This window comes from Symphalangus syndactylus, chromosome 6 (genome assembly GCF_028878055.3).
Source record: "Symphalangus syndactylus isolate Jambi chromosome 6, NHGRI_mSymSyn1-v2.1_pri, whole genome shotgun sequence".
NCBI classification, from domain to species: domain Eukaryota; kingdom Metazoa; phylum Chordata; class Mammalia; order Primates; family Hylobatidae; genus Symphalangus; species Symphalangus syndactylus.
This window is the reverse complement of record NC_072428.2, coordinates 80,018,904-80,040,684: the sequence shown is the minus strand read 5'-3', so window position 1 is coordinate 80,040,684 and position 21,781 is coordinate 80,018,904. Positions and strand designations below refer to the sequence as shown.

The window sequence follows — 21,781 nt, the reverse complement described above, 5'->3', positions numbered from 1 at the left end:
TCTGCTCACTGAGATAAATGCATATCTGATTACCTCCTTTGGAGAGGCTAATCAGAAACTCAAGAGAATGCAACCATTTGTCTCTTAGCCATCTATGATCTGGAACACCCCTTCCTCCATCGAGTCTTCCCACCTTTGCTTCAAGTTGACCTGCCTCTCCAGACAGAACCAATGTTCATCTTGCATATGTTGATTGATGTCTCATGTCTCCCTAAAATGTTTAAAACCAAGCTGTGCTCTGACCACCTTGGGCACATGTGTTCAGGACCTCCTGAGGCTGTGTCACAGACACACATCCTCAATCTTGACAAAATATACTTTCTAAATTGAGACCTGTCTCAGATTTCCAGGTTTCACAGCAGTAAGCACAACAGCCAGTTTCCTCTCAACTTAGCCTTAGCAGGAGAAACCTCTGTGTCTGGAAGCCTTTCTCAACTTGAATCATTTTGTCCCCACTAGTTTGTGAGTATTTTGAGACTAGGAGTCATGAGTTATTATTCATCTTTGGAGCTGCAGTGCCTAGTACATTGCCTGATATGGGGGCAGATTTGATAAATGTTTGATGGATAAACAAATGAATGCAAGTAATTCCTGAAACCCTTTACATCTAATAAAGAAAACAGAAAAATGTCAAGAAGACCACTTGCTTTAGCAGGGCATTCTCAATTTTATATCATAAAAATCCAACTTAAATTTGCTGAGGCAAAAGAGGGGATTTATTTGCAGATAGATGGCAAACCCAACCGTGCAGAATCCCAGAGCTCAACCCGTGTAGTTAGGCCTTTATCCCTTTCCTCAGTTCCCTGCTCAGTTTGTCTCATCTTGGTTTCATTCTTAATGCAGGGTCTCTCCACATGACAGACAAGATGGTCCACCAGTACCCCCAGGTTCATATCCCATTTTTAGCATCCCAGCAGTGGCCATACATTTCCAGGGAAGACTCTGATGGCCCTGTCTGCTCATCCTTGAACCAAATACTTTGGTTGGCAGAGAGGGTACTTCAAATGGACAGCATGGTTGACAAGCCCACCCCAAGCCAGTCAGCAGGGTACCACTATTATCAGCCTCACCAGGAACACATCGGAATTGTCAAGAAATCTCCTTTAGAAACCAGAAAGAGATGGGAAAGTACAATGGATTATGATAGTCTTCTATGTCTTCCTTCCTATCTTTTTTATTTAAACAGGGTCTCATTCTGTCACCCAGGCTGGAGTGCAGTGGTACATTCATGGCTCACTACAACCTCTGCCTCCCGGGCTCAATTGATCTTCCTGCCTCAGCCTCCCAAGTAGCTAGTACTACAGACGTAGGCCACCATGCCCAGGCTAATTTTTGTATTTTTTGTAGAGATGGGGTCTCAGTATGTTGTCCAGGCTGGCCTCAAACTCCTGGGCTCATGCAATCCACCTGCCTCAGCCTCCCAAAGTGCTGGGATCACAGGTGTGAGCCATCACGCCTGGCCCTTCTAGGTCTTTCTATCTTCCTGCTCCACCATCCTTACTTAGCATGATGGTTTTTGCATTCATTTATGTAACTTAATGGATGCAAGACACATGCCACAGATCTGAACTGAATAAATGTTTTCAAGGCAGAAAGAAAGGGGCAGGGGAAGTCCCAGCCTTAGCTGTCCTTTTTATGAGGAAAGCAAAAACTTTTCCAGAAACATCTCAAAAAGACTTCCCCTTAAATATCACTGGCCAGCAGTGGATCACACTGCTACCCCTTGTGGCAAGTGAGGCTAGACTAGTTTTGACAAAGTGAAATAGAATTTCATGACTAGTTTGGACCAAAACTGTTGCCCCACCCCTCCATCGACCTTTCCTGGAGACTAATTACACTTGCTCTGAGCCCCCAGAGCACGCTGGGCCTCTCTGATCCTAGCGACATATGCACTGTACAGCGGTTGCTCTTTTTTTTTTTTTTTTTTGAGGCGGAGTCTCCCTCTGTCGCCCAGGCTGCAGTGCAGTGGCGCAATCTCGGCTCACTGCAAGCTCCGCCTCCTGGGTTCACGCCATTCTCCTGCCTCAGCCTCCCGAGTAGCTGGGACTACACGCATCCGCCACCACGCCCGGCTAATTTTTTTTTTTGTATTTTTAGTAGAGACGGGGTTTCACTGTGTTAGCCAGGATGGTCTCAATCTCCTGATCTCATGATCCGCCCTCCTCTGCCTAGCGGTTGCTCATTTTTTGCAGCCCCCACCCCTTGCTAGGATTTCTAAACAGGTGCCCACATCCTTGTATCCCCAGCACTTAGCACAGTTCCTAGCTTCATTCCACCGGTTTATTTGAGTGACTGCCATGTGCGAGGCTCTGTGCAAATAAAGCAGGCGATTGGTGAACATTTCTTGGATGGATGGAGGGATGGATGGATGGACAGATGGGTGGATAGATGGATGAATATCATCACTGTGCAGTGGTTCCCATCAGGGCAGCCTGTCTCCCCACCCCCTCCCCTCATCCCTGTCACTCCAGGCTGTCATTTCACTTTCCTAAAAGCCTTCCCTTTGCCCATGATGCCAATGACTAGCTCTGTCCTGAAGCAATAGCTAGTACTTTCCCTCCTTCCTGCCACCTAGCATCCAGCCTAACCTTGAATCAATACCAGTAAAATGGGTGTGAACGGAAGGAGGCTGCTCATTATTTGCCATTATTTACCTCTGAGTCTGTGCATTCCCATCCCTTCCCATATTAATTCTCTCCCCCGCAACACCCCCCCCCCCCCCCCCCCCCCCGCCCCGCTCTCTATCCTTGGGAACTGGTTCAACCAGAGTACAACCAGCTCATCTGCATCTGGCCCTAAAGAACCTGAGGGAGCCAGAGGCGGAGGAATAGAGAAGGCTGCATAGGAGCTGCAGCGCGGTGCGGCGAGCACACACCCCGGCCCGCGAGGCCCCGGGCTCGCCCATGAGGCCTCTGCCCAGCGGGAGGAGGAAGACCCGAGGCATCTCCCTAGGACTCTTCGCCCTCTGCCTGGCCACAGCCCGCTGTCTGCAGAGTAAGCTCCGGGGGACGCCCCGGGTGCTGGGGGAGCGGGAATGGGTAGGGGGTCGCGGGCGGGTCCCGGGGTCTAGCAGCGGCCCCCCTGGCCCTCGCCCACCTTGTCCGACTGAGGGCGCGCGGTGAGCTCGGGCTGGCAGGCACCGCGCCGCTTCCCCGTGGGGTTGGGCGCGGCCTGGAGACCCGGCGCCAACCGTGGCGGGAGGGGCGGGAGGGGCTGGGCAAAGCAGAGGCTACCGGCCGCGGCACCCCGGCCCACTTCGGGGCGCCCGCCCCACCCGGCGAGCCCAGCCTGCAGTTATCAGAGCTGGAAGGTGGCCCAGAGATAACCGGCTCCCAGCCCTGTGGTCACCGCCTCTGCAACGTTTTTTATTTCTTTTTCCTGGAATAACCAGATTGCAGTCCGTGCGCCGCCCCCTACTGTGGGGACCCCTCTATGGCCTTCCCGGGTCATCTCCTAGGAGAATAATCAGGCCTCCTTGATCAGTCAGACGAACCCACAGCAGCCTGCTCCCGTGAGAAAAACGGTTCTGGGGTTTGGGTTGGGCGTTGTGGCCTGAAGTCCCCAGGCTGGAGGTGGTCCTCGCGACCAGCGCACTGAGCAGATTCGCTTTGGATGGCCGGACCGGAATCCCCAGCCTGGTAAGCCTGAATGTGAAGCGTAGTCCCACAGGCTCTCTTGGACACAAACAACAGATCCTAGCACAGTTTTATTTTCTCATTTAATCATTACCATTTGCACTCCCATCTTACACATGGGCCAACTGAGGTTTAGAGAATGACAGAGCAGGGCCGCTGGAGGTGAGAGGCCCTGTAGTAAGAGCCAGCACTTATTAAGCATTTATGCATTCACCATCCCTCAGACTTTACAAGACCCCTCTCATTTAGTCCTTACGGCAACCCTAATAAACTACTCTTATTCCTGTTTCACAAGTGAGGAAACTGAGGCACAGAAATGTTATAAGCCGATCGCAGTGACTTATGCCTGTATTCCCAGCATTTTGGGAGGCCGAGGCCAGTGGATCCCTTGAGTCCAGGAGTTCAAGACCAGCCTGGACAACATGGCAAAACTCTGTATGAAAAAATTAGCTGGGTGTGGTGGCCTGTGCCTGTAGGCCCAGCTACTGGGGTGCGCGGTGGGGCAGCTGAGGTGAGAGGATCACTTGAGCCCAGGAGATTGAGGCTTCAGTGAGCCCTGATCGTGTCACTGCACTCTAGCCTGGGCAACAGAATGAGACCTTCTCCAAAGCGAAAGAAAAAGAAAAAAAGAGAGAGAGAGAGAAAAAAAAAATATTATGTTACTTATTCAAGGTGACTGAACGATCTAACAATTGACCTTTACACCTCTCTGGCTAGAACCCAGCTTCAGAGGTTGCAAATCTCAGAAACCCAGTAAGACAGAGGCATGTTCCTCTGGCAGCTGTGGATCAAGAAACAGTTGGTTGTTAGTCTCGAGCAGGTGGATGGGTGTGTTTGTCATTGCAGTGGCTTTTTCTATTATTTCTCAAACCTTTAGCACTTGTTTCTAATCACCATACTTACACATCTGTTCAGATACCCCTCATGCTCAGGGACGAGCTATTCGTGATAGTGTATAATTCATTCATTCATTCACTCATTGACTGTACCCTCTCCCTGCAGGAAGCAGGCCGCAGTGGGTACCTAGGATATGGTGGTTCACAGTTTTGTTCTCAGGAAGCTCAGGTGTCATGGGGAAGACAGACAAGCAAACAAGAGGGGCAGCCTTGCAATGGCAAGCCTTGAGAGGCAAGAGGTGCCATGTTCTGGGAGCCCTAGTGTCTCAGAATCCAGACTTGAGCAAACTTCCCCAAAACAGCCCCACTCGCCCATACCTGCCAGATGGGTAGGAGCAGCTGGGGGGACGGGACGAAGGGAATGCAGGGTGTACCAGACAAAACAGCACATGCAAAACCTGGAGGCCAGGTAAAAGTTTGCAGTTTTCCATTGAGACCTGTCTCATGCACAGCAGTAAGCTCCAGGAGGGCAAGCACTCTGTTTCAACTCTGGGACCCTAGCACTTGCCCAGTGCTAGCCAGGGCCTGTACCCTTAAAAGACATTAAATGAATGTGTGCCTGCCTGAATGAAGCCTGTGCTTTGGAGCCAGCCATAATGATGAAGAGTAGGCCTCCTCCTTCCTACCAGTTCCCTGCATGCTCTACCTCTTCTGCCTGTGTCAAAAGCTTCATCCAGAACCTCTGATATTCACTATTTACCCTGAAGTCTGAGTTAAAGAATGCCAAACACCCTGCTTTTGAAACCTTTCCCCTACAAATGTCTGGGTCCTCCCAAGATTCATATATTCAAGCCCTAACCTCCAGTGTGATGGTATTTGGAGGAGGGGATTCAGGGAGGTGATTTGGTTTAGATGAGGTCATGAGGTGGGATCCCATAATGGGATTAGTGTCCTTATAAGAAGAGGAAGAGAGACCAGAGCTCTCCCTCCCAGCTGTGTGAGGACACAGCAAGAAAATGGATATTAGCAAGCCAGGAAGAAGGCCCTCACCAAAAACCGGCACCTTGATCTTGAGCTTCCCAGCCTCTCCAGAACTGTGAGAAATAACTATGATTTAAGCCACATTAGTCTATGGTCATCTGTTACGGCAGCCCAAGCTGACTAGGACAAGGACTTATGGGCTCGGAAAGCTGGCAGGCTTCCCCACCAGGCCAGGCACCTTTCTAGAACATTTGTTCATGTCCTTTCCCAGTACATTAGCCATCAGGCTCACGAGTACCCACCCAGTGCTCCCTCTCATTTGGAATTACTTGATCCAAGACTATAGTAGGATAGTTTAGTTAATGGTCTGGGCCAGAATCAACCTGCTTTGTTCCAATCCCAGTTGCTAAGTAACAGTCAGCTCCCCCAACACACACACATATACACAGCGGGGCCAGTCCTCAGGAAAATAGAGGAACACGGCTAGGGCTGAATCTGAAGCTGAGGAGGGAGTGGACAGACCCAGGGATGCCACAGCCAGAATGGAGCTGTGGGTTCTGGGCTTAGTGGAAGGTGGGGGCGGATGGGATGAGGAGGGAGCCAGTATAGGAGGAATCCTCTCGAGGCCCTTTATGAGACTCTGGGTCCATCACTCCATAAGTCCTCAGCAGCTGCCCAATGCTGCCATCCATGTGGCAAACATCTTAGAAGCACCTACTATGTTGCCGTGGGCCGTGCGCTGATCCCTGATCAAACAGAGACAAAGGAGGTGTGGTCTCACTCTGCACTGTCTTTTCAGATTTATAAAAAATATTTTTTGCATACATACAAATGTACCCCCTGGAAAAAAAGTGAGTTTCCAATGTACTTTTAAAAAACGCAATCATGGAGCCAGGTATGGTGGCTCATGCCTGTAATCCCAGCACTTTGGGAGGCCGAGCCGGGCGGATCACAAGGTCAAGAGATTGAGACCATCCTGGCCAACACGGTGAAACCCCGTCTTTACTAAAAATACAAAAATTAGCCGGGCGTGGTGGCAGGCGCCTGTAGTCTCAGCTACTTGGGAGGCTGAGGCAGGAGAATCGCTTGAACCCGGGAGGCAGAGGTTGCAGTGAGCTGAGATCACGCCACTGCACTCCAGCCTGGTGACAGAGTGAGACTCCATCTCAAAAAAAAAAAAAAAAAAATTAAAAAAAATTTTTTTTAAATGCAATCATTCTGTACTGTTTATTCAGCAACTTAGTTTTACGCCAATGTTTTTTAGCTCTATCCATGTTGATAAAGGAAGTGCATTCCTTTCAACTTCTCTACATATGTCATCATATAAATATGCTGCTTTTTACTTAGCCAGGCCCCACCGATGGACAACTAAGCTTTCAGCTTTTAGCCCTCACTCAGGGGAGAGAAATTCCTCATACAGAGTGATGTGTGCAGTGCTAGTGATGCGCACATCGTATGGAAGAAGTGTCAGCTCCCTGGCTGATGGGCACCCCTGCACACACACCTCCTCCACATCTCAGAAAATGCCTGAAAGACAAAATTGAAGCTGTTGGTGGGGTGGGGGGTGGAGTCAACCGGAAAGTCACACAAATGTCTTACTTCCTGATCTCCAAGAGCCTTCCTGAGTATGCTCCCTACTGGTCTGGGAGCGGGGCAAGGGCCAGGAGGCTGTCCTCTCCATTATCCCCAGGACCTAAGGACAGCTATATCCCTTATCTGATGTAAGACTCTTTGGGGGAAAAAAAAAAAAACAACTTTTACTATATCTAAAGTCAGAATTCATGTTATAAATCAATAGCTTTGGAGCTGGGCACAGTGGCACACACCTGCAGTCCCAGCTACACGGGAGGCTGAGGTGGGAGGATCACTTGATCACTTGAGCTCAGGAGTTTGAGACCAGCCTGGGCAACATAGTGAGACCCTGTCTCTAAAACAAACTCACAAAAAGGCTTTACTACAATTTTTGTCAGCCTGGATTGAAGCTGAGTTCTTCCAAAGAGAATGTGTGTTGCTTCTGCCAGTCATGGGAGACATCCTGCCTGGCAAGTCAGAAAACACTTTATGAAGCAGGTGAGGTTGACTCTTGAAAGATGAGTAAGTGTGTACAGCAGGACAGGGTGGAGAAGAGAATTGGAGGCATATAACAGGTGCTCAAAAAATAGGTGCACAATGCCTCTGGGGACCTGACAAGGGAAGAGGGAGTGGAAGTTGCCCTAGCATGCACCTATGGGAACTTAGCCACTGCCCCACTCAGAGACCCCACTGATGCTGAAGCCCTATTGTGCACTCAAGATGCTGGTTTCTCTGCACCTGGATTTTCCCTGGAAAATGGGCTTGGGGTTGGAAAGTAATTACTTATCCAGCAGGAATGAGAGTGGGAGGGGTGGGGATTGACAAGTTTCAAGCTGGAAATGACTCTCCCCTCCTATAACTGCTTTGCTGGGCTGGGAAGGCACCCGTTATCCCTTTAGGAAAAGGAAAAATGACACACTGGACAGTAAAAGGAGCACAGGACATTTTTTGTCCATGTGTCCAGCTGGTCAAGGGAGCATACTAGCCTTTCTCTCTGCTGAGGCACACCCTGGGGCAGCTCAGGCCCATGCCATGCTGACCCCAGAGGAGCCCTGCTGCAGAGAATCCTCAGCTGACAGCGCCCATGCCAATCCCAGTGGTGTGTGTAAGCCCCGTATGTGGGGTCATCTTACTCTGAGTGTACACGGACCTTGTAAGATGCCCATATCCTGCTGTAGACCAATTAGATCACTATCTCTGAGGGCAGGACCTAGACACTGTTTTGTTTTGCTTTTAAGTTCCTCAGTGGTTCCAAAGTGTGGCCAGAGAACTACTGCACTAGACTAGACCATTCCCCTCCATTAGTCTGATCCTATGGAAACAGCTGGTTCACCACATCTCCCTCCTGCTGTTCTCAGAACACCCAACGTTGTGTCTTAGAGTCTCACCTGTGTCTTTGTGGTTTTATCCTGACAAGCCTGAAAATACTTTCCCACCAGGCTGAGGGCAGAAGACAAGGCTACTTTGCTGGGATGTTTGGTTCGGCTCAGTAAATGGTTTCTGAGCATGCACTGTGCCTAGAACAGCTTGCCAAGAGCTGGGGTAGCAGCGGGGCCCTGCACTGAGGGATCCTAAGTCAAAACCTAAGCAGCTGATTCACTGTCAGATGCCCTGGGGGCACTGAGAAAGGCAGCTAGCTCGGTTTGGAATGGGAGGAGCTTCTTGAAGAGGAGGTCTTGATGGCAAGGTAGGAGGTAGTCAGGTAAGGAGAGAGAGAGAGAGAGAGTTCTTAGCACTGGCGAATTGTGAGGACAATCACTTTCTCTTTGTGGGCCAGTAGAAGGAGTGATCATTCTTTACTTTAATCAGGCTTTTCGACTCGTGTTAATTTCGTTGTATTCAGTCTAACTAGTTGTCTGATGGTTAAGGGAATGGAGCTTGGGAAGGTCTTGGAGCTTGGGAAGGCTTTGCATCTTGGGTGGAAGGTGCTGGAATAATTCCTCCAGTAGACCCCTACACTAGTGCCAGAGGAGAAGGGAGATGTGGGTCCTTCGGCACTAGGCACGGGTAAGGGGACCTAATGTCAAGCTCCTCTGACAGTTTGCCCTTCTGTACTCATACAAGATTCCTGCCCCAGACTCACTCCGGGACTGGATCACATTCTTTTTGAAAGCCAATGCCTCAAAGCAGAACACCAGAGCTCCTCTCTCCTCTCCCCAACCACCAAGCCTTCCACGCACTTCGGGATGGGATTTCAGAGGTTCTTGAACCAGAACTTGCTCCTTTATGTCAGGTCTATTCAATTCGACAGCCTGTGCTTGTATGAGTCACATCATATACTGCTGTGTGCTGGTGATTCGGACATAAGCACAATGTGATACCTGCCACACCTTCTAACAGGGGAGACGGGCAGTCAGTCATCTAACGTGAGTGGAAGGCTGGCATGAGCTGTGCTGTGGGAGCCTAGTGGGGCCTGGCAGAGGAGATGACATTAAAGATGGGCCTTGAAGAATGAGCAGGAACCTGAGAATGGGAAAGCGGTGAGCTGAGCTGAGGCTGAGTGAATAAAGACCCAGTGGGGGATGGTCCGTAGTTTGGTACAACTGGAATTGGCGGTGAGGAGTCATGGGAGATGTAGATGGAAAAGAAAGTTGAGACCAGATTACTGAGGTCTGTCAGAGCCAGGGAAGACAGCTAGATGTGTGGTTTAGAAAGATCACTGATAATAGCCTTCAGCCAACCGAAGAGATGAAAAGCCAGTATCTCCTCAGTTTTTAATAACTTAATAAATAACAATTACAAGACAATAATAACTGTGACTGCTTACCAAGCACTTCATGACAGGCACTGTAACAGCTGCCTTTGATTCATCTTCAGAGTTAGCCTGCAACGAGATGCCATTAGTCCTTATTTTATAGGTGCAGACACTGAGGCTCAGAGAAGTTGAGGGACTTGCCTAAAGACATTCATTCATTCATTCAGGTACATATGAGAAGTCCACAGTGCCAGGCACTGTGCTAGGCCCTGGGGATTCAATGGTCACCAAGACAGACCAACCCCTGTGTTCACATAGCTGACGGCAGATCGAGGAGGATGAACCATTCATCAAGAGGAATTGCAACAGAGGGGGATAAGTGTGTTGCTGGAGAGAAACAGGGAACAACGGGAACACAGAAATGGGACCCTTAACCTGGTGCTAGGGATTGGGGAAGGCTTCCTGGAGGAAATGATGTTTAAACAGAAACTTTAAAGGATAAAGAAGAATTGGCCTAATAGTTTTTCTGTTTTTCTGGAGGAGAATTTAACCTGTGGTATCCAGTTATGCATGTGCCTGAATTCTCTCTCTTTTTTTTTTTTTTTTTTTTTTTGAGACAGAGTGTCACTCTGTCGCCCAGGCTGGAGTGCAGTGGCGTGATCTCAGCTCACTGCAACCTCCGCCTCCCAGGATCAAGTGATTCTCCTGCCTCTGCCTCCTGAGTAGCTGAGATTACAGGTGTGCACCACCACACCCAGCTAATTTTTATATTTTTGGTTTCGCCATGCTGGCCAGGCTGGTCTCGAACTCCTGACCTCACGTGATCCACCTGCCTTGGCCTCCCAAAGTGCTGGGATTACAGGCATGAGCCACTGTCCCTGGCCCTGAATGATATTTTGATCGCTCTATACCCCTCTTCCAAGTGCCTTCAGGCATCTTATAAAGTCCCCCCAAAAGAATTGTTGGGAGATAACAACACCTCATTTCCTCCCTTATCTTCCTGTTCAACACACATTTACTGACCGCACCTTCTAGTTCCCCAGGCTGGCCGCTGGCCCAGGCCTGACTCAGTCTTGCCACCCAGCTTTGCAGAGGGCAAACCCAGCCAGCTCCCAAACCCCTCGCACGCTGGTGCAGGGTGAGGCAGTGGCTGCTGTCATGCCTTGCTTCCTTGGCATGGGATTAGAATCATGGCAGTGGCTTTTACATACCCTGTGGTCTTTCAGAAAAAGAGTCCAGCTTTCCAGCAAGGTGGCTCTTGGTGCCTGGAAAAGGTGTGGTAGGAAGATTCTAGAAGGAATTCCACAGGGAAGAATTTCAGGTCACCCAGTCTTGCCACACTTCAGAAGTGAATCGTAGGTTTACAAATGCTTATTCCAGTTCTATTATGTGATCTGGAGCAGAAGAACCAGCCTCCTCCTCCAACACTCCAGGTCTCAGATCTTCTGCTTTAATCCCTGTTACAACTCCAGCTTCTGCTTACATACCCCCAAGGATGGGGAGATCATTACCTTACCAAAAAAGCCTGTGCATCTTCAAAGAATTCTCATTAATAATAGCTACTATTTATTGAGCTATCACCAAGTGTTAGAGACTGATAAGCTCTTTACATATATTGTCTCATTTAAACTTTATTCTGCTGCAGGAGGTGGGCCCAGCACTATTATATTATCCTTATTTCCTAGGTACCATAACAGAGGCTGAAAGAAGATAATTCATTTACCCCAGTTCACACAGTTGTTACTGGCACAGCTAAATTTTGAACACCAGTTAGTCTGACTCTAGAATCCATGAATGCAACTGTTCTACACTCACTGCCTCAATTCTGTTCACCAGAACCTGTGTCCTTTCACTCTTGATCCATTGACCCTGGTTCTGTTAATGACTGCGTGTCCCAAAACTTCCCAGGAACCAAGATAAGAACTGCTGCATCACAGACTAGGCCCTGCCTGGTAGGTACAGTGTTAGCAGAGCAGTGTCAGAGGAGAGGAGGGCCTGGCCTCCTGGGACCCTGAGGGCATCCTTGGTGTCCTCTTCGCCCTGAGGTCTTACAGAATCCTTTCAGCCAAAGTTCTAAAAGTACAGTTCCGGGACCACCAGCAGTGTCACCCTACTGAATGAGAAACTGGGGACCAGGCCCTGCAATCTGGTTCAGTGATCACCTCCAGGTGGTTCTAATGGAGCTGAATGCTGAGAACCACTGTCAGAGTTTTGAAGAGGGTGGAGGAAGCATCACCTAGGTGTTACCAGAAGGAAAGCCTTGAGTGAGTTGTCCATGTCCTTGGTGTTTTGAACAAAGAATTCAACAAAACACATGAAGTAACAAAGGAATGAAACACAGGAATGAAGCAGCAAAAGCAGGGATTTGTTACAGCAAGAAGGCACTCCGCAAGGTGGGGGCAGCCTGAGCCAGAGTTTACAATGTTTTCTGGGTTATAAGTACTCCTTTTGAAGTCCCTGTTGGTTACCTCTTACCTGGATGAAGGATTAGGTTCGTGGCTAATTACAGGCTGAAGTGAATTGGTGGCCTATGCAGATAAAGAGATGGCCCATGCTTGGCCAGAGGCCAATCCAAGGCACTCTCCCTTTCCCTCTGAGATCTGGAGGAGAGGGAGAGGCGTAGAGAGAGTAGCCTTTGGGCCTGCGAAGGTGGGGTTTTTCCTTTTGGTTTAGCTTTAGGACGTTTTCGTTAATTGGCCTTAGGTGCCTTGCCCCGAGACCCAGGTGTTTTCCCTTTTATTTAACTTTAGGAAATTATCATGAATTGGCCTCAGATTCCCTGCCCCAGACCTTGGTGTTGTCTCTTGATTCAGCTTTAGGAAGTCAGCACGAATGGGCCCTAAGTTCCCTGCCTGCAGACCCTATTCTCCTGCCTCAGAAGCACTTGTTAGAAATGCACTTTTAGGACTCACCTCACCCTACTGAATGAGAAACTGGGGATCGGGCCCTGCAATCTGGTTCAGTGATCACCTCCAGGTGATTCTAATGGAGCCAAATGCTGAGAACCACTGTGTTAAGAGTTTTGAAGGGGGTGGAGGGAGCAAATGGAATGACTTTGCCTGCCTGTTCTTCCTCCTAAGCCCCCAGAGCATCCCTAGAAATAGGACTAGCCAGATACAGTAAAATTTGAGTGATGCCAGAAATAGTCCACTTACCCCAACTATCTTCCTGAAAGAGCTGTCCCTAGTGTCTCCAACATTGCTCTTTCACATAGTTCTTTGGCTTCAGGCTTTGTGCCTGCTGTAAAGGAATTCTAATAAATGGTCTTCAGCTGCTAACACCTCAGTGTGGATTAGCTCAGTGATTATCAATCTTGATGCATGCTGGAAACACATGGGAAGTTTTAAAAAATCACAGAGGCCTTGGTCACACCCTCAGATGCTGAGTTAATTGATCCAGGAGAGTGTTGTAAAACCTTCCCCAGATGATCTAATGCACAATCAAGTTTTGAAAACAACAGATTAGCTGATTCAGTCCTTTCCAATCAGAAAACTGAGGACAATTATTTCTGGAAATAAAAGCCACAGAAGGGCATTTGCTAGGGTGGCTTAAACAACAGAAATTCATTGTCTCCAAGTTCTACAGGCTAGAAGTCTGGGATCAAGGTGTCAGCAGGGCTGGTTAGTTCTGAGGCCTGTGAGAGGGACTGTTCCATGTTGCTCCCTGGCTTCAGGTGGTTTGCTGGCAATCTGGCATTCCCTGGCTTGCAGATGCATCCCCTGATCTCTGCGTTCATCTTCACACAGCATTCTCTCCATGCACATGATGTCTCTATATCCAAATGTCCCCTTTTTAGAAGGATCATATTAGATTAGGGCTCACCGTAATGACCTCATTTTAACTTGATTACCTCTGTAACAACCCCGTCTCCAAATAAGGTCACATTCTGAGTTCTGGTTAGGACGCCAACATATCTTTTTGGGGACACACAATTCAAACCACAACAGGCAAAAAGGGCAGGAGCTTTGGGTAGAGCACAGGTCTGAATGGAACCAACCACTACCTAGATTCCATCCTTACCTATAGCCTGCAGTTCCCACCCATGCCCTACCAGGCCTGATCACGCCACTGCCCCACTTCCTCAAGCTGACACTGGTGGACTATGATAATATTTCTTTTTAATGCACCTCATAGAGAGTGCTTACTGCGTGTCATACTCTGAGTTTTCACAACCATGCAAAGCAGGCGTTGCTATTTCCACTTTACGCCTGAAGAAACAGATTCAGGGAGGCCAAATAACTTGTAAGGAGCAGGAGACACCCAAGGGAAAGTGCATTCAGAGGGAAGCAGAGGTACTTGCCATGGGCAGAAGTGCCAGGCCTCTCCCTAGACCTGGAACCAGGACCCCAGAAGCCATATGTGTCCACGGCAGCAGCTCCTTTCCCCAGCAGTCCCTGGGCCACAGGAGCCCAGTCTCTCCTGCTGCCCGGCAGCCTCTTGCCAGGACCAGCTTTCTCTATTCCACTTACTGTGGCCTCCAGGAAGCAGCCTGTCTCTTGGGGCCACCATAGGGCCCAAGAGGCCCCGCATCCTAAGTTCACACTCGTGGGACAGAGAATCTGATTGGCCCAGTTCAGATCAGGTATCAGCCTTGGGCCAATCTCAAGGCCCTTTCTGCAGGGGCTGGGCTGTAAGAAGAGCCTGGCGCTGCTGCCTGGGCAGCTGAATTCACTCATTAGGGACTCCGGAGTGGAGCTGGAGTGTGGGCCCAAGAGCAGGAGCTCCTTAAATGTTGGTCCCCAACCCTGTCCTTCCCCAAATGCTTCTTGAGTGGAAGGAGACTGAATTCTCTTGGTCTGGAATCAGGGCTTGTGCCCCTGGAATTGTTCCTGGCTGTCAAGCTTTCTTACCTGTATGGTTTTGTTTGTTTATTCATTTTATTTTTTTGAGACAGGGTCTCGCTCTGTCACCCAGGCTGGAGAGCAGTGGTGCGATCTCAGCTCACTGTAGCCTTTACCTCCCAGGCTCAAGTTATCCTCCTCACCTAAGCCTCCCCAGTAGCTGGGAACACAGGCGCCAGCGCCACGACACCCGGCTTTTTTTTTCTTTTTTTTTTTTAGAGACAGGATTTCACCATATTGGCAAGACTGGTCTTGAACTCCTAGGCTCAAGTGATCTGCCCACCTCGGCCTCCCAAAGTGCTAGGATTGCAGGTGTGAGCCACTGTGCTCGGCCTGGTTGCTTTTTTGTTTTTGTTTTTTGTGGGTTTTTTTACGATGGAGTCTGGCTCTGTCGCCCAGGCTGGAGTGCAGTGGCCTGATCTTGGCTCACTGCAACCTCTGCCTTCCGGGTTCAAGCGATTCTCCTGCCTCAGCCTCCTGAGTAGCTATGTCTACAGTTGCCCCCACCACGCCTGGCTGATTTTTGTATTTTTAGTAGAGACGGGGTTTCTCCACATTGGCCAGGCTGGTCTCGAACTTCTGGACTCAAGTGATCCACCCGCCTTGGCCTCCCAAAGTGCTGGGATTACAGGCCTGAGCCACCATGCCTGACTTTGTTTTTAAAATTGAATCATTAACAGAAAAGCCACGAAGTGGCTCAGAAAGGGGAAGGGGTTTGTGCAGAGTCGCCCAGCTATAGCGTGTGCAGCCCAGATAGAACCTGGGTCTTTCGGCTCCACTGTATGTGCTCTCCCCAGCAGGGATTGGGAGGGGCCTTTTCTGGCTTTCCCTGCACACTCCCACCCCCACCCCCCTGCATCTTGCCCTCTTCTGCCACCCTCTGCACCCGCCGGCAGATCTCTCGGCCCCCGTTGCTCTCAATCAGTTGTGCCACGCAGTTGGCTGAGTTTCCTCTTAAGAGTCAGAGAAGCAGTTTGCCTGTTTTATTTTAAAAATTCCTTTTTTTATGGGTGTGTTTGCAACAACCTGAGGCACACCATGAATTATCTTCTGATTAGTCCTAAGATTCTTCTGGGTGTGGCTGGCATATAGCCCTGGTATACCCGTGCCTACAATTTATTATTTGTGGGGTGAGGGCACTGTGCTAGGCATTCGGCATACTGCATTCACTTTCATTCTTTCTAACATATCCGATCTGTGAGATATCTATGGACATCCTTGTTTTACACATGAGGAATGGAGAGTCAGTGACTTTGAGCTAATTTGGCCAAAGTCATGATATTAACAAAGGGCAGATTGATACTGGAACCCACTTCTGTTTGACTGATTTCCTCTGAAGCCCTTGCTTCCCTGACATTTCCTGGGATTCCTTCCCTATGTGGCCCCAGTTGCCAGGAACTCAGAAACTGGGCTCTGTGTGCATGAGGGCATACGTAGAAGCATGGGTGCATGCACATGCATGTGTGTGATACAGGCATGTTTACACAGAAGGATCAAAAATATATTTCAGGCTGGGCAAGGTGGCTCACACCTATAATCCCAGCACTTTGGGAGACCAAGGTGGGCAGATCACCCGAGGTCAGGAGTTCGAGACCAGCCTGGCCAACATGGTGAAACCCTAGCTCCACTAAAAATACAGAAATTAGCCAGGCGTGGTGGCACACATCTGTAATCCCAGCTACTCAGGAGGCTGAGGCAGGAGAATCGCTTGAACCCGGGAGGTGGAGGTTGCAGTGAGCCGAGATCGTGACACTACACTCCAGCCTGGGCAACAGAGCAAGACTCCATCTCAAAATATATGTGTGTGTGTTGTTTGTGTGTGTGTATATGTATTTTTTTTTTCAGACAAAAAGAAGGAGGCAAATTGGGTCCCAAGGGTCACACAAGAACTGGCTGTGGAGTCCAAAGTTCTGATCCTGTGCTCAGCTTGGCATAGTTCTGGGTTCTGTACCCCCCACCCCCAGATCAGATGTACAACCCTATAAGGGGAGTCACTGAGCAGAAATTCCCATCCATGTTCCAGGCACTCTGCAGAGTTCTGGGGCTGCAACAGGGAAACAAACAGGTAACTCCAGCCCTCATGGAACTTACAGTCTAAAGGGAGAACAGATGTCAAATACCCACACAAGTGTATACTTACAAACTGTGATAGTTACTATGATGGAAAAGTGCTATGAAAACATACAAGAAGAGACCTGACCTAGCCTGGAGTTGGGATAGACTTCCCAGAAGAGGTGATGATTGAGATCTGAAGGATGAATAAAGGTTAACGGCAAACAAGGGAGGGAGCAGGCAGGGGGAGTAGCCTATACTAAGTCCCTGCAGTGTGAGAGAACGAGATGAATCCAAGGGGCTGAAGAAAGGGCAGTGTGCCTGCAGCTCAGGATATGAGGGCAAGCTGAGGATGCTGAGGCCTAAGTGATGGGCAGGAGCCAAACGACACCTGGCCAGTCAAGCCTTTGAAGGGGTTTGACTTCATTCCTAGAGCAATGGAGAGCCAGACAAGGGTTTTAAACAGGAGGGTGACAAAATACAATGAAGTTTTGAAAATATCACTCAGGATGCTGTGTAGACAGTAAGTTAGCGGGGATTAAGCAGGCATGGTGAGGCACATTGAAAGACCATTGCCACCATTCATGAATTGGTGGCTTGGACTAGGGTGATGGTAGAAGAAAGAGCACACAAATCAGATTTAAGTTACATGTTGGAGGTAAAATTGACAGGACCTTGTGACAGATGGGATGTAGTGGATGAGGAAGGAGAAGGTGTCGGGATGGTGTCCTGTGGAGCTGACTGGCTGGGAGAGCCTTTCACTGAGGTTGGGGACACCAGACAACCAAATTTGGGAGACAGGATTATACATTTATTATTTTATTTTAAAATTAATTTGCTTCTTTAGTTTTTGCTTATGTTTGAATAGGTAGTATTTGCACACAGTCCAAAATTCAAAATATGTATCTGTAAAAGCCTCCCTGTCTTGTCCTCCAGCCACCGAGTTCCTCCTCCTTACCCCCTGGAGCCAATAGGTGTTACCAAGTTCTTCCGTATCTTTCCAGATAGTCATGGCTGTAGACTCAATTCTGTGTGCATTTAATTTATCTTTGAAGATGTAGATTTTGAAGTACCTGTCAACTGTCAGGTGCAGAGGTAAAGCAGACAGTTGGATTAATGAGTCTGATACTCAAAGGTGCAGTTGTGTTGGTGATGTGAATTTGGAAGTAACTGGACTCAGAGCTGCATGCATAGATGGGATTACCTAGGGAGAGAATAAAGGACAGGGCCTAGGATCAAGTTCAAGGAATTCTGTGATTTAATGGCAGATCAGAGTATCTTAGCCTATTTTTGGTTGCTATAACTAAATACCAAAGACTGCATAGTTTATAAAGAAATTTCTTTTTAATTTTTTTAAAAATTTTTTAGAGACAGGATTTTGTTCTGTTGCCCAGACTTCAGAGCTGTGATGCAATCATAGCTCACTGAAGCCTGAAACTCTTGGACTCAAGTGATCTTCCCCCTTCAGTCTCCTGAGTAGCTGCGACTACAGGTGTACACCACCACACCTGGCTAATTTTTTTTTTTTTTTTTAAGAGATATGTTCTTGTTTTTCTGCCCAGGCTGCTCTCAAACTCCTGGCCTCAAGCATTCCTCCTGCCTTAGCCTTCAAAAGTGCTGGGATTACAAGCATGAGCCCCTGCACCTGGCCATAAGAATTTATTTCTTACAGTTCTAGAAGATGCGAAGTCCAAGATTGAAGGCCACATCTGGTGACGACCTTTTTGCTGGTGAGACCTCTCTATACAGTTCTGAGTCAGCAAAGGCCATCATGTGGTGAGGAGGCTTTTATAACAGACTGGCTTTTATAACAGACCCACTCTCATGATAACCCACTAATCTATTAACTCACTAATCTATTAATCCATGAATGAGTTCATTCATTCATGAAGGCAAAGCCTTCATGACCCAATCACCTCTTAAAGGCCCCACCTCTTTATACTATTACACTAGGGATTAAATTTCTTATTTTATTTTTAAATTTATTTTTAAGACAGAGTCTTGCTCTGTCACCCAGTGGCACGATCTCAGCTCACTGCAACCTCTACCTCCTGGCTTCAAGCAATTCTCCTGCCTCAGCCTCCCAAGTAGCTGGGACTACAGGTGCACATCATCACATCCGGCTAATTTTTGTATTTTTTTGTAGACCCGGAGTTTTGCCATGTTGGCCAAGTTAGTCTCGAATTCCCGGCCTCAAACAATCCGTCTGCCCCAACCTCCCAAAGTACTGGGATTACAGGCATGAGCCACCACACATGCCCAGGGGCTTAAGTTTCAACATGAGTTCTGCAGGGACAGACATTTAAACCATAGCAAAGAGGATGAGCCCTCAAAAGATACTGAGAAGCAGCTACCAGAGAGATGGGAAAAACAGCTGGTGAGTGTGGTGGGCCAGAGCTATCGCCAAATCAGAAGGAAGTGTCAGCAGCATCCCAGGAAGAGGAGGGAGCCTGTATAGTAACTGTGGGAAAAGGAAGTGTCAATTTATGTAGTAGATTGTCTGGCAGGATGGGGCCCTGTTGAGTTTGGTGATCTTGAGTATATCCTAGAAACAGTGTGCTTTGTTGTGCTGAAGAGTGTCTGCCAGGTGACATTCTCCTGCAGGGTTGGCTACTCATGTACAGGCAGAGAAAGAGTAGAACATTGTTACTCCGAGGACTAGGGCCTTACCAGGTAGATATGATGAAAAGGCAGAAAGTACTGGTGTTGAAAAGATTGACAGGAGTGCTTAGGTCCTGATGGGCGATGGAACTGAGGCTGGGTAGGGAGGGAAGTGAGGAGGATGGATTGGGAAAAGTAGAGGGAGTCAGAGTGGAAGGACTGATGAGGCCAAGGGGAGGAATTGAACAGTAAACAAGGAGAGAAGGTGTGGAGGTTGAGGTTGACTAGATGGAGGATGTTCCTGTAGATGAGATCACTGATGGGCTGTCCACGGGTATGCTGGAGGGACACAGGATGATGCTGTAACTTGCAGTAAAAGGCGCCAACATGTTTAAACAATGAAGAGAAAGGACTGGGGACAGAGAGCTCACATTGTTGAGAGGGGAGAGTGTGGAACAATCTCAAGGGAACAAGTTTTGTTTTCTTGGCAAGAGTTGGAGAAGTGATCGTTTATACCAACATTTTCCAATAGAAATATAATGCAAGGCTCACATGCAAGCCACATATGTAATACTATTTTATTTTTGAGACAGGGTCTCACTGTGTCACCCAGACTGAAATGCAGCTCACTGCAACCTCTGCCTCCTGAGCTGAAGCTATCCTCCCACCCTCAGCCACCCAAGTAGCTAGGACCACAGGTGCATGCCACCATGCCCAGCTAATTTTTGTATTTTTTGCAGAGATGGGGTTTCGCCATGTTGTCTAGGCTGGTCTTGAACTCCTAGGCTCAGGCGATCCACCCGCCTCGGCCTCCCAAAGTGCTGGGATTACAGGCATGAGCCACCATGCCCAGCCATGTATGTAATTCTAAATGTTCTAGTGGCCATATTAAAAATATAGAAAGAAACATGTAAAATTGACTTTGAATATATATTTGGTTTAACCTGATATATCCAGAAACATTATCATCTCAACATGTAATCAATGGAAAACAAGTTATTAATTAGATGTTTTATATTCTGTATAACATACTAAGTACTAAGTCTTCAAATTCTGGTGTGCATTTTACTTAGAGTACATCTCAGTGTGGACTAGTCAGTTTCAAGTACTCAACAGCTACATGTGGCTAGCAGCTACCATATTGGCAGCCCAGGTCTAGACTTTTGCTTTTTGTCATATCTGTCTCCCAAGTCTTCGCCAGCACTGAGCCGTGTGCTATTTTGGGAAACATTAAAGAAATGTAAAACTCCACCTCTATACTCAAGTGCCTTATCTTATTAGGGGCAGCTGTGGGACCATGAAAAGAGACTTGGGTTCCAGTCTCAGCTCTGAATTTTTACTTAGCAAAGACTTGGACACTTACGTCTCTGACCCTCAGTTTTCTCATCTGTAAAGTAGTGATCAAATAAGCAAGTGCCCAGGAAGGGAAAAGCATAGTGCCTTAGTCCAAGCCTCCTGCCTGCCTTCATAGACTGAAATAATGCTCATGGGGTTATTCATTGTGTATATGTGAAAAACATTTTCAAATGTGAAGATTCTAAGGCTCAGACTCAGTCTTGGCATGCAGTATTTGTATTTTTACAGTCACAGTGTATTTATTAAGTAATTCACAAACTTGCTAAAATGTTACTATTGTTCCAAAGAGTATAAAGTGAAATGTAAAGTCTTCTCCCATTCCAGACACTCATTCTCCTCCCCAAAGACAACCACAGCTCCTAGTTTTTAGAATAACTTAGAGATGTTCTATGCATTTATATGGATAACTGTTTGTCTATCTGTGTATGTGTGAGTGTGTGTATATACACATATAATTACTTTATTCAAGTGGAATCATTCTCTATACACTGTTCTGCCCTCTACTTTTTTCATTATTTTTGAGATCATCTAACGTCAACACATATAGATTTGCCTCATTCTTTTGAACATTTTTGTAATATCCCAAAACATGAATACTGATATTTTATTTAACTGGTTCCTTACCAGTGAACACACAGGTGCATCTCCAGTCTTTTGCTGCTACAATTGACTATACTGTGCTTCATGACAACACTGACACACATCTCTCTGCATCTATGTGCCCATCTTATCTGTAGGATAAATTATTAGAAGTGGAATTTCTGGGTCAAAAGGTATGTGCTATTTAAGTATTTTTACAGATTGCATCATATGCCCTCCAAGCAGGTTCCACCCACTGACAATCACCACAGTAATGTTTGAGAGTAACTTCCATGCACTCCTGACAACATAATGTTATCAAACTTCTTCATCTTTGCCAGTCTGATAATGGCCAGGTCAGTCAACTTTCCCAGCATTGGTTTCACTGGGCTGTGATAATGGTGTATAACATCTGATATCTAACAGGTGTTAACTGACAGGAATGGTGACTTGCCATTTTCGAGTGATTTTCCTGGTTTGGGTACAAATTCTGAAACCTGATGAAGGGGAACAGCCTGGTAGCCTCCACCTAAACCTGCATCTGTTTACATTGTTTGAGTTTGGCTGACATCTGGGTGACTTCCCAAGGCCATTAAACAGAAAGATCATGGGGAGCCCTCTCCAAGATGAGCT

General features: G+C 47.8%; 1 protein-coding gene across 1 annotated transcript in view; it reads left to right on the top strand.

Annotated features, from left to right (window-relative positions):
* The first annotated feature begins 2,787 nt into the window (after positions 1 to 2,787).
* VSTM5 (V-set and transmembrane domain containing 5) overlaps positions 2,788 to 21,781 on the top strand; it is a 33,450-nt gene continuing 14,456 nt past the window's right edge. The window contains exon 1 of the mRNA XM_055283289.2: positions 2,788 to 2,994. Coding sequence (XP_055139264.1) covers positions 2,904 to 2,994 — 91 coding nt within the window. The 5' untranslated portion in view covers positions 2,788 to 2,903. The remainder of the gene's footprint in view (positions 2,995 to 21,781) is intronic.